This window comes from Melospiza georgiana, chromosome 3, assembly GCF_028018845.1.
Source record: "Melospiza georgiana isolate bMelGeo1 chromosome 3, bMelGeo1.pri, whole genome shotgun sequence".
In the NCBI taxonomy this organism is placed as follows: domain Eukaryota; kingdom Metazoa; phylum Chordata; class Aves; order Passeriformes; family Passerellidae; genus Melospiza; species Melospiza georgiana.
The window spans coordinates 46,779,781-46,792,291 of NC_080432.1; the positions used below are offsets into that span (position 1 = coordinate 46,779,781).

Below are 12,511 nucleotides of genomic sequence, written 5' to 3' on the forward strand. Positions count from 1 at the left end.
TTGGACACGACACAGCCAGGGAGGAACTGACCTGAACAGCCACATCAATAGCCATAACTTGCATTTTTCACTCTACCTCACATATTGGTCATCCACACAGCCCAGTGCTGGAAAATGCATTTTATTTTAGGAACATCTTTAATTCCACAGGAACCACAGAACATTTATCTTTAAGCACATCAAAGGGATTTATTATCTTGACTACTTTGGTGAAAAAAGCATTCCTGGAATGGAAACCCTTAAGTTTGCACAAAAGACAAAAGTACAAAGCAACAAGCACTGTCCTATTACCTAAAATTCTATTATTTCAGTATTTTCAGATTGGCCTAGACTAATTGGTTGCAAGCATTGCCTAACTACTCATGAGAACCTGTAGGTTGTTTTCTGCTATAGCTTTTTTTTCCCCCCCACCAGAAATCAACAATTTTGCTATATATTAGTTGCATGGGAAGTAATGAAATTGCCGCAAACAAATTTATTGCACTGACAACCCTGAGAGTAGCCTTCCACAAGAAGTTCTGATGGGGGAATAAATAGTTATCTGTGCCCTTATTTGCACACTGGACATGTGCAAATATTAAGGCAAATAAACAAAGTCAACATGAATCAATTAGTACTTCAAGCACTGAGTATCTATTGAAAGTAAAATAGATTTAACTCTCCTTCATGTTATAACATAGAACAAATACTTTCACCAGCCTTAGCTTATGAATATTTGAAGAAAAGAAAGTGAGGTAACTCAAGAGAATAATTTCCACTGTAACATTTCTTTTCTTACAAAATACCTTCCAACAGCCCTAATGTTATTCATACTCCTGTCACTAATATCTCCTGCTGTGTGCTTCCTGGAAATAAAATCTGCCATTGCGCCCCATTTTATTCTTCCTGAAAGCTAAGATTCCGCTGTCCCAAGGTGGTCAACCTTCTAGTGGAGTTTTCTTTGGGGTTACACCCCAAAGGTACAGATGCACAATCTGGCTTCAGCTTTTAGCCATCCAGCACTTTTTAGGGGATAAAAACATTAGGGAATCAAGGAATTATTTCCCTTTCCGTAGAAAACCTTCAGAATATTCTATTTAGCAATGAGCTGTAGCTCCTGTGAAATTCCCACCTTGTTTGCTGGAAAATCTCATTTCTATGCCCCCACAGCCTTCTGCATCCATCCGCCACCGCAATGCATCCCACCTGCTCTCACAGCTCCCTCCTGCCCTTCTCTGGCACTGCTGCTCTCTCCCTCTCAGATCCATGTGCAAACAGCTGCAAATCTTTTCCACTCATCCTTCACATATGTAGCAAGCCTACACAGAGAGCACCCACATAAAGTCTATTTTCTCCACTCCGTTATAAACCCATCCTTGAGCTGGTGCCTTAACACTGTTCCCCAGCTTCTCCCTTTCCTCAGCCCCTAAACAGAGTCACAGTATCTGGTTTTGCTTCCATTTCCTTCCATGTCCCTCAAATTTCTGTGCCCACTCCTTGTTACACATTATGCTGAGGCTCCTTTTCAAACTGCTCTTTGGGGAAACTGGTCTGCACTGGAGAACTGGGCACCAAATCCAAGTTACAACAAAAGAGAAAAAACAGTAAAACATTTCAACACATAATTAAAACTCCTTTGAAGTAAAAAATTACTAGAAAAATGCAAACCTTTAGGAAGTTATTAAATCTATTGCCAATTGTCTTTTGCTATTACTTGCTTTCTTCCTAAGCACAGACAAATATTTTAGCTGAGGTGTAAATAAAATAGACGCTAAAAACTAATAAAATCAGCTAATGCTATATTTTCATTTTTTCTAAATAGTCTTCATACAAAAAATATACATATATAAGTATACATTACAGAAATGCATCAAAAACCCTATTAAGCAATCTTCACTAGCATTTCATCACTCAATTCAATTTGACAATAATCAGAGTATTTTACAAATACTCTTGCACGCTACAAAAAGAAGTCAGATTTGTCATCTCTATTCTATTCCAATATTGAAAATTTGACCTTTTACCCCATTTTGAGCTACTGACTGCATTTCTGAGAAATGTGAATATAAAAATTGCTAAACTTCCCTCCCCTTTCTTCTTTGACCATATTTATAGTCACTCATGTACAAAGTAAACAGAAAAAATAATTACTAACTTGACTCAAAGGTCTCAACTTACTGCCACTTTCACATTTTTAACTTCTGACTCTTTTTTTAAGCTTTCATTCAGTCATGAATACTTCCCCAAGGAGAAAAATATTCAAGTGCATGCAATTGCTTCTCTAGAGAGATCTGTTCTGAGACAGAAAAATCACAGCCCCAGAGCAATCTTCTTTTACAAGCTTAGTCTGTTATTAATACATTCAATCACTATGTACAAGCTATTAGTTAATAAATAACTTATGTCTTGAATAACTGTAGTAGTTTTTACTAATTGAAAAGTTTAATATCAGGTTCCACCATTCTGTAGTCTTCAAAGTTGCATCCATATATAAATTAACATACAGAAAAATAATCCATTGTCTAAAAGACTGCACATCAAAATAGTACTTCCATGTCTGCTTTTAAAAGAATAGGTTTGTGACTTTATTTATACAAATTGAAACTTCATAGGGACATATACTCCTTAACCCAACACTGTTAATGAAATAATTATTCAAAAATACGGTTTGTAACTAAGATTTCTGTACATTTTTGTACCTTTTCCAGACTATTATATAGGCTTTACCATCAGATTTTCAGCGCTGTGATATGCAGGTTTCAAATACTGCAAAGCATGTTTACAGACAGTAAGCATTTCAATTATAGTAGCAGTCATATTACGAAAATAATTTTGGCTCAAATTTCAAAGTATCTGGGTAGTATCCCTTTAAATGTGATATGCTATTGTAAGCATCACACCATCTGTACAGTTAACTTTTTGCTGACAACAGATTTTAAGAAATAATGACACATCTGAGGTGTGATCTGGTTTTATGAACTAAAGAGCAGCTTTCCCAAAGTTTAAGACAAATACAAAAAATAATATATTGCACAGCTTAAAACACAATTGTTTACATTCTGACTTCAATATAGTACAACTTAACCGTGAATATAAGGAATTACCAGTTTGTATTGTAAGTCAAATTATTTGTTCCAGAAGGTCAAATGTAATTTTAAAATTAAAACTAGTATATTTAAAATGTTTACTTGTTACAGGAATTCTAAAAAAACTTTTTAAAAGCTTTTGGAATAACTTTTGGGAGTCTGTAACTCCCACAACCAACATTAAAAGTTCTGAGCAATACAGGTCATTCAACCCAATATTCCCTCAAAAAGCTATCAGACAGTAAGCACATTGTGAAGTATACATTTTTATTTAACATTCCTAAAATAAGCTGTATTTACATATTATATAAATGTATGAAGTCTTAATATAAAATAGAAAACTGCATTGACTGAGGAAATCACACTCCATATGGAGTTACTTACTGAAGACCATTTTTTATGAAATTTTACAATAATTTATATAAATTATCTCTTCCAAATTAGATGATTTTTCTTCTTTTTACTAATTCACACAATTTTGATGACTTTACAAACAGTGGTGTACATTATAAACTTAAAAAAAAAAACAGTTACAGCATCTTCCGGCGCACAACTGGCTTTGGAAAATTAGACAGTCTTTTTTTGTTCTTTCTTAGGGTCTTCCCTGCTGCTTCTGTAGTTTCTTTCTGTTTGGTTTTTGTTCCATCCACTGGACTTCCAAAAGGAGAGATGAATTTTATTTCAACTGGTGGAGGTGACCAAGAATCTTTTGTGGTTCTGAAAAGAAGGACAGGCATCAAATCAATTTTTCAGTACTAACAGTATTTAACAGAGGAAAAAAACTACATGGAATTCCAAAATCAATTAAAAAATAAATGCATGGTCTTCTCTTTGTAGATAGAATTAAGGTAAAAAGGTACATAGATCAGGTTTGTTTGGCTTCCACATTCCCTTTATTCCTTGTCTGGCCATCTCCCACCTTGTATGAGAAGCTGAACTGGAAGAGTGTGAGTTCTTAAGGTGGAATAAGACAGTGAAAGAGCATTGCAATGTCATCACTGCAATTAGTATCCACCTGCCCTTTTCTATTCCCTCCCTCTTCCATTTCCATTAGCAAACCATACCCATGAATGGGGAAAGGTGCCTATTAGACCAGCAGGCTGAGCTGGACAGGCTGATGGAGTGAGAGGAGACCTGCACAGCCAAGTGAGGAAGTAGTAGTTAGGCACTTAACAGCTGAGTCACCATCACATTAAGAAATACAAATAACTGTTCAGAACTTATTTCATACTTGCTTCCTTTCTTCATTTCTGATTTTGGAGTTCTACCTCTCTTCAATTTTTGCTTTACCCCGGCCTCTATAGATTTGGTATCCTCCTCCTCTTTAGCTGGAAGCTCCTATGTTAAAACAACAAAAATGTTACTCATGAACAAGTTCTTAGACATCTATGGAATAATAATTTTTTTTCATTACGAAATCATGCCAAAGTTATTTCCAAAAGTACCCTTTGTCTGCAAAAACAAACCTTCCACATCAAATTATTTTACCATCCTAAAAGTTAAAATTCTGAAATTAACAGATAACATACGAAGCGAGTTTAAAGAGAGCCAATGTGCCTTTTGCTAAAAGCAAAACAGTATTTATCAATTCTTGATTTACATAGATTCAAAACTGACTTTCGTAGTTTTGAATCTAGTTTTCATGAAGAAAAACAATAAAATTTTTAGCTGATTCATTTAAAGCTCTTTTTAGATATGCTTCCAATGAGAAGGGCAAAGCATGATCTCAAAAAATGGTACAGAATTAAATCAAGAACATGGGACAACTGGACTTTTTACTTACTGCTTCTTTCACAATTCGGGAAATGCTAGCTACAGTTTTTCTCCTTGACCTCAAAAGAGGGGGTGAAAAGACAAATTGAGAAGACAAATCCGGGTCCAAATCCTGGAACTGCACAGGATGGTCTGTTTTTCCAGCTAAAATGACAATGAATTGTTAGCATGCACATACATTATACATGAGGGACAGTAATATTACATTACAGCTGACAAATAAGAGCACAATAGCTTCCCAAAATAAAGGTTCAATCAGCTTTATAAACACTCCATTCAAGGGCATTTTCCTCCCAGTAAATGCCTCTTGAGATTCATTCTTTTACCATAAAAATAGTGAAACAAAACTAAGCCAATGTAGTGATTTTACCTGCACCTACAAAAATATAATAATCAGGTATTATACTCCAGAGGCATCAACAATCCTTACATATTTCAAAAAAAATTACCATGTACTCTAATTAAGAAACTCCTGGGTACAGTAATTTCACTGACAAAGTATACACTCATGAAAAAGAATCATATAATTAAACAACTGTACAGTTTTTTGGAAGATGCAGCTCATCTGAACTTGAAAACTCAACAGAATTCGGAAACACACATCCTTTACATCTCTGTTGGGGGAGAAGGGGTGGCAATCAAATATTCACAAATAATCTCTGGTTTTCAAAATGTGACAGAAATCGAGTTCCTTACAAAAATATAGCTTGAATTTAATTTCATGGCTTAGATCAGCTTCATAATCTATTTCTACCAGAACTAAGCAGGCAGTCACACAGACTTCAGCCAAAAGGTGAACTGCCTCTTGGCAAATTTTTTCTTTCGCATGCTTACACTTTTTACAATTCTTTACAATACTTAAAGCCATCCTCACAGTTTGTTTTCAGTGGTTTAAAGAGGCTATGCCCTCTTTTGCATATAAACACAGTGCACCTACCTTCAAATTTCTTTGTCAGCTTTGTGAGAGGAGGAGAGAAAAGGAAAGCCTCATTTTCCTCAACAGCCAGTTTCTGATGGATGGCAGTCCTGCGGGATCTGGTCCTTGTAACCCGATCTGTCAGAGCTCTGGATGTCTGATCTTGTCCTGAGGCATTTATGTCTTCCAGCAGCAAAGGACTGCCCTCAGGTCCCTGGGAGGTCTCCTCTGACACTGATCTCCTCTTCCTGCCCCGACGCCCTGTCCTCACTGTAGTCCTGGGTGTGGCTGGCTCCTCACTTGGCTCTGCAGGAGTTTGTTCATGAGTATCCACTTTTTCTGGGTTCTCTTGTGGCACTCTCCTAGTTTTTCTCTTAGGAGTATGAAGGGCTTCTACCTTCACATCTGAATGTATGTCTTCCTGAGAAGAGGCAGACTCTTGGTCTGCCACGACGTTTTGTGCCGCCTTCCTAGCACTTCTTCTAGGTGTGACAGGAAGTTTAAATTCTGTTTGAGGAATAGATGATTTAGACACATCAAGATCAGAATTTTCTGAAACTTCTGATGAACTAATCTTTCTTCTTCTGCCTCTTTTACTTGGCACTGGTAAAAGGAGTTGGTCACTAAGCTGCACCTGCTGATCCTTGACAGTATCTTCAGTAAATTGTAAACTAAAGCTTTTCATCTTTCTGGCACTTCTACTGGGACTGACAGCTGATTTTACTTGATGATCAGTATCAGTCTTGCCAGTTTCTGGACTTCCACCCAAACTTTTTCCTCCTTTAGTCCTTCTGGAAGTGAAAGAAGCAGTAACGCTGCCTTCAGCAAGAGGCGTTTCCTCAATAGGCTGTTCTTGGAGTTCAGATGCAGCTTCCTTTGCTCTCCTTAATCCTCTCCTGGGAGTAACAGGCCGTGTACTGTCAGACAAGGTTTGTCCATCAGAATGGCTGCTCTCTGTTTTTAATAAATTGGACAGTTTAGGTTTCCTACCTCTCCTAGGAGTAACAGGCGTCACAGGTGTTTGCTCCTCTTGAGCATTTTCCTCTGTTTGGAGCTTGGGAGTCTCAGGTGCTTCTTTTGTTCGCCTGGTACTTCTCCGAGGAGACAGGCCAAGCAGAGCAGGGCTGTCTGTCTTCAGCAGCTGCTGAGTGTCTGCTGACAGAACACCCAGACTTCTACCCAGCCGTCCCCTTGTGCGTGTTCGTGGAGCAGCGCCATAATGATGCCTGCTGGTTTCCTCTTCCACTGCTTCTAGCACAGGTGTTAAAGGAGCTTTTGCCTTCTGGAATCTGGTTACCTTTTTACCTATGGTTTCATGGATTGATTGTTCTACAACTTCAGATGTAAATTCTTTACTTCTCGTGTCCTTGATTACATCCAGCAAGTTCTCAGCAATGGCAACCTTAATAGGTTCAGGCACATATGGGAGTGACTCTGCAATATTTTGAGATTCCTGATCACCAGTTACAGTGGACACTGAGTTTGTAACATGTTCCTGGCTTTCAGTATTTCCTAAATTGGACACAGGCTTTTCTTCTTTTGTTGTGTCATCTGGTTTAGAAGCATCTACTGCTGTAGGGTCTCCCATTTCTGCTTCCCCTTCTTCTCCTTCCAAAACTAAGGTAAAATTATTCTGAGATAGAAAAAGGTCGCCATCTCCCTCAGCTGCATCACATTCACTATCTTTGTTATCAGGCAAATCACATGCAAACTGTTGCTCTATATTTTCATAGCTATAATGAAGAACATTTGATGGATCTAGCTCATTATATGGTGATGTTTCAGGTGCTGGTTCTGAGGTATCTTCTATAACCTAAAGTTAAAAAATGTCTGTTAATACTTTATTCAATACCAAACAGACTAATTTCACACTGAGCTAGATGAAACTGAGGACAGTTCCCTTAAGAACACCCCTGAATGTGAAACAATGTGCTTTTGTACTCCAGCTGAGAGTTTATGTGTTTGAGGCACAGGACTCAAAGCAGTCCCTGTGTGCAATTCACATGCTCTGTTTCTGGTATTTCTCTTCAGAACTGACCATTTGCCACGGCCCATGACCAGGAGCACTTTTCCAACACAAGGTGTGTACACGGCCAGGGGTGCCCATGGCATTGCAGTGCCCTCTGGCTGTGGAGCAGTGCAGAGTGACCCACTGCCTCTGACAGGGTAAAATACAATTGGGTACCCAATGCTAAAAGATTCAGTTACGATAGTTCTGACAGCAGCACTTACACTGGCCAGCTATCACATCCAACAACTCAACACTGCACTTTGAGGCGTCATTTGGATTGCATGAGATAACATATAGCTACTAAATACCTCCACCTCTTGACACCAAAATGCACTCATTACTGGGAATTCTGTGTGTTAAGAAGGAACAAATGACCTAAGCACCTAAATAATTCTGAGTTTGGTTCCCACATCTTTTTGTCCTTTGGTAACTGGTTACCAGTACAAAGCAGCTGCATTCCTGTAACTTTCTTATTGTCTTTAACATTAAAACTATTTTTAAAGTAAAATAAGGTTTGAATTCAAGTAAATCAAATGAATGCCTAGCTGGTTTCAAAAATAGTTTAGGCTTTTGTTTTGGTTTTGTTTGCTCTCAAAGGCCTAAGTCTTGACAGGTCCCATTCATGTTATAGGAACAGAGAATGCAGAAGAGAAAAACATATCTGCCCTTACAACACTGAGGTTTTTAACTTGTGTTAAGCAGCTCAAGAAACAGACACATTTTTGAGTGCCTCCAAATTGCCAATAGAACAGGCCTCAATTTGCAAACTGTTCTATTGTGTAGAAAATGGGAAAATAGTTTACTTACATTAATTTCCTCAGTTTTTGGAGGATTGCTAGAAACAGGGACTTCTTCAGCTTCAGCTGCTTCAGGGTTACATTCTTCAGGTACATGCACACCCTTGCCCTCCTCAAGGCGATTTTGAGACGGAGCACTGACCATGTCCTCACTGTCAAGGATACTTATCACAGCTAGAAGAGATTTATGTAATTTAATCTTAACCTTTATATAAATGATCCAAGTTTAAGCAAAAAGAAGTAACAGAGCTAGCAAGAGCAAACAATATGGTTCTCCATCCTGCCACATATATTGGGCTTTCTCCAAAAGGTAAAACTATTGTGCTGGTTTTGGTTGGGATAGTAATTTTCTTCATAGTAGCTGGTCCTGCTCTATTCTGAATTTGTGCTGAAGGCAGTGTTGATAACAGGGATGTTTTAGTTACTGCTGAGCAGCACCTACACAGAGCCAAGGCCTTTCCTGCTTCTCACACCATGACAGCAGTGAATGGGCTGGGGGTGCACAAGGAGATGGGAGGGGACACAGCCAGGACAGCTGGCCCCAACTGACATCCCATGAAATATGGCATCATGTTCGGCATAAAAGGCAGGTGAAAGAAGGAAGAAGCAGGATACATTAGAAGTTATGGTGTTTGTCTTCCTTCCCATGACCCATTTTCCTGCTTTCCTGGAGACGGTTGAACACCTGCCTGACAATCGGAAGCAGTGAATGAATTCCTTGTTTTGCCTGACTTCATGCAAGACTTGTGCTTTCCTTATTAAGGTGTCTTTATCTCAACCCAGGAGTTTTTTCACCTTTAGCTCTCTGATTCTCCTCCCCTTTCACCCAGGGGAAATGAGTGAGTGGCTGTGTGGGGCTTAGTTGTCAACTGGGTCTAAACTGTGACAACTACAGGTCAGGTAAAGCATGCAGCCCCACAGCAAGGAAGAAAGTGGAGAAAATCAGTTGTCAAGGCCATGGAGGAGAAAAAAAGAGGAAAATGTGGCTGGAAGACAGTTCCTTCAGTCTGCATACTGAGGATGCATAATCTTTTAAAATAGTAAATCAAGCAGCACATCCCATGGCACATAAATTGGTAGTGGTGTACAACATTAAAATAAATACTGATCTCTCCTTATAATACTTTAAGTTCTACCAGCATCTCAATATTTTGATCAAGAATGAAAAGATTCACTATGCACTTTCTCCAAGGACTTTCTTTAAGGAGGGTGTTCTCTCTACAGTTTAATGAAAGTTAGCAGTAACATGCTACTACTACTTCTATCTGAGACACCTACAGTGGTATGGCAAACTACACATTTCACTTGAGGAGTGCTACCCTACCACACAGAACATTTCCAACATACATTCACTGTCTGCCTCCGGGGATTCAGCAAGCTGTGGGTTTGTTGCAACCAGTATGGCTTTTTCTTCTGATGAAGAGGTCATTTCAGACTCCTGGTAGGTTGTTGCACTTCATGAAAAGAGAGAAATTCATCATAAAGCTTGAAAACACACCTTTAAGAGCTTTACAAATTACTTTCTCACTGTAAATCTTCAAGTTTCAAATCACAAAAAAATACAAGAAAAATTAGGAATTCCTCTATCAACATAAATCAATTTGTGACTCAATTCGTAATTCACTTTGCAACTCATTTTATGCAATCAATCAAGTACTTAACATTCTTTCCAGCAATCCAACACTAGATAATAATGTAACAGAGGTGCATTACAGAATAATGTATTATTTGTCTTCTATAGAAAGAAGGCAACTACAATAAGAGGTTCAGAACCAACTGAACATAAGTCTGTACAGGTGAAAGTTACCACTCGAAATTAAAGGTTCTCTCATTGCTGACATTCTTTATCACTCAGCAGCTGCAGCTTTTAAAGTACCTGGTGAGAAAACAGCTTCCCTTTCAATAAACAAGTTGATGCTAGTTGAGCACACACAGAAAACAAAAATTAAGTAAAAATACTGTCAGAAAGCATTCAAACTCCAAAATAAACCCACTGGAGTTACAGGAATCTCAGGATACATTTTTAGCTACACAATTTTCAGAAAAAAAATTCCATGGCTTATGTTCAGAGCATCTGCTTAGTAACTCTCTCAAGGTCTGTATGGGACTGTTGAATGAAGTCTCTATCATCATACTTTGTGGTCTGCAATGATTTGAGAAAAAAGGCTCAAACTGACAGCTAGTCAATATGTATGACATTCATGTCAGATTACTTTTGGTAACAGACAGATGGAATAGACAAGCCCTTACATATGAGAACACAGGAAGAACTAATCCCAGGTCAAAACCAGTTTTCAAACACAGAAAAACCAGCAGCTATATGTTGTGTGAACCCAAAGATGTATCTACTTCATAAGCTCACCCTTCATTTTCAGCCCCAGAAGTTGCAGCCTCAGCAGCTTTAAACACTGGCTTATACTCAGGAAGGGTCTGATATTCAGCATTTGTTTCTTCCACAAATCCTACAAAATGAAGAGACAGATGACTTCCTGTTGCACTCAACATCACTTATTTTTAACTGCTCATATGAGTTTAAAGTGATCCTTTATGCATGTCATCTAGGGTAGGGACTTAACAAAATAATGCTACCAAGGCTTCAAGTGCAAAGATGGCCTATGCTCTTTCCAGTAGAACAAGAAGCCTGATGAATAACTTCAGTCAAACAACACAAAAATTCCTGCAAATTATAGAAATACTCCTAACACATAACCAGAAGCCAAAGTTTTAAATGTGTATACTTTTCAAAACTCCCACACTGTTGCCTTTCAGCTGCAACTGCACAAAAAAAAAGTCAGCCAAAGAAAGTATACATTCAGAGGGTCCAGGACACCGAAAAAAGAACTTAAAATACAGAGGTCATTTTAAAAGCCCAGAACACTTGAAAACTCACCATTAATTGCTGCGCTCTTCAGTAATTCAATATTTTGAAGACATTTAAAAAATTCAGAAACTTAGGTTATCACATGATGAAACATACCTGCTTCTTTTCTTTGCCCTGAAGGATCTGGTTGTTCTATCTGGAAAGGTTTATCTTCAACCATTTCACTTTCTTCCTCCTTCTCCAATTCTTGAACATCAACAGTTGCTTCAGAGGAAGAATTAGCTGGTTTAGCAGATATAAAGATGACATCATCTTCAAAATCACCAGGTGACTGTGCATCATGATACTCCAAAGTAGTCTGGTCTGATCTGACAGAGAAGTTACTGTTTTCCTTGCTGACATCCATCTTCTCCAAATCATCTCCAGCCATGCTTTCTAAAGACTCCTGCAATTCAGCACGATCTTCCCCAGGACTGCTCAGAGTAAACAGAGTTGGTTTAGTTCTGCTTTCAGACCAAGCATCCTCTACCAAGCCTTGATGCTGCTCAGATGAAGTTCCAAATAATGCTTTATCATCTTCTGTCACCTAAAATAAAAGTTCAGATCAGCAACATGAGTCTGCTTGTTGTCAAAGCAAAACAAAAAAAAAACCAATAAATACTGATATTTTTAAGTTCCACATGTCCCCTTAGTGAACCAATGCAAAATTAATTCTCATTCTAGCATTATCTTAGATTTAAGGCTGAGTATAAAAATTATTACACTTTAGATTGCTTATTGAGTTTCCATGACATTGAAGAATTAAGATTAAATCAGTCTTGCTCACAATGCCCTCTGAAGGCTCTTCACTGGCTTTACTAGTGTGTTTTCAGGAAGACAAAGCTTTTACTAGTAAAACCCTAGCTCAAGATTTCTCTATTTTATGGTTGCCCTTTCAACAAAGACCTGTGCACGACTAAAACATGCTGGTGTTCAGCTATGCCTGTGGCATGGAACAAGCAAATTAATCTGGCCACAGTGCCACTATTACTAAGAATTTCATACAGGAGAGAGTACATCTTGTTACAATTGAGCAGCTCCTTGTAACATACAAGAGCTGCTCAGACATGGGATTGCAGCACATGCCCT

General features: G+C 38.2%; 1 protein-coding gene across 1 annotated transcript in view; it reads right to left on the reverse strand.

The window, feature by feature from the left end:
- Positions 1-2,399: 2,399 nt before the first annotated feature.
- LOC131080979 (protein ELYS-like) overlaps positions 2,400-12,511 on the reverse strand; it is a 41,139-nt gene continuing 31,027 nt past the window's right edge. Inside the window, exons 29-36 of the mRNA XM_058019794.1 lie at positions 11,540-11,969; positions 10,925-11,024; positions 9,910-10,016; positions 8,573-8,736; positions 5,776-7,567; positions 4,849-4,982; positions 4,297-4,403; positions 2,400-3,782 (exon numbers count right to left, since the gene is read on the reverse strand). Of these exons, the coding sequence (XP_057875777.1) occupies positions 3,596-3,782; positions 4,297-4,403; positions 4,849-4,982; positions 5,776-7,567; positions 8,573-8,736; positions 9,910-10,016; positions 10,925-11,024; positions 11,540-11,969 (3,021 nt within the window). The 3' untranslated portion in view covers positions 2,400-3,595. The remainder of the gene's footprint in view (positions 3,783-4,296; positions 4,404-4,848; positions 4,983-5,775; positions 7,568-8,572; positions 8,737-9,909; positions 10,017-10,924; positions 11,025-11,539; positions 11,970-12,511) is intronic.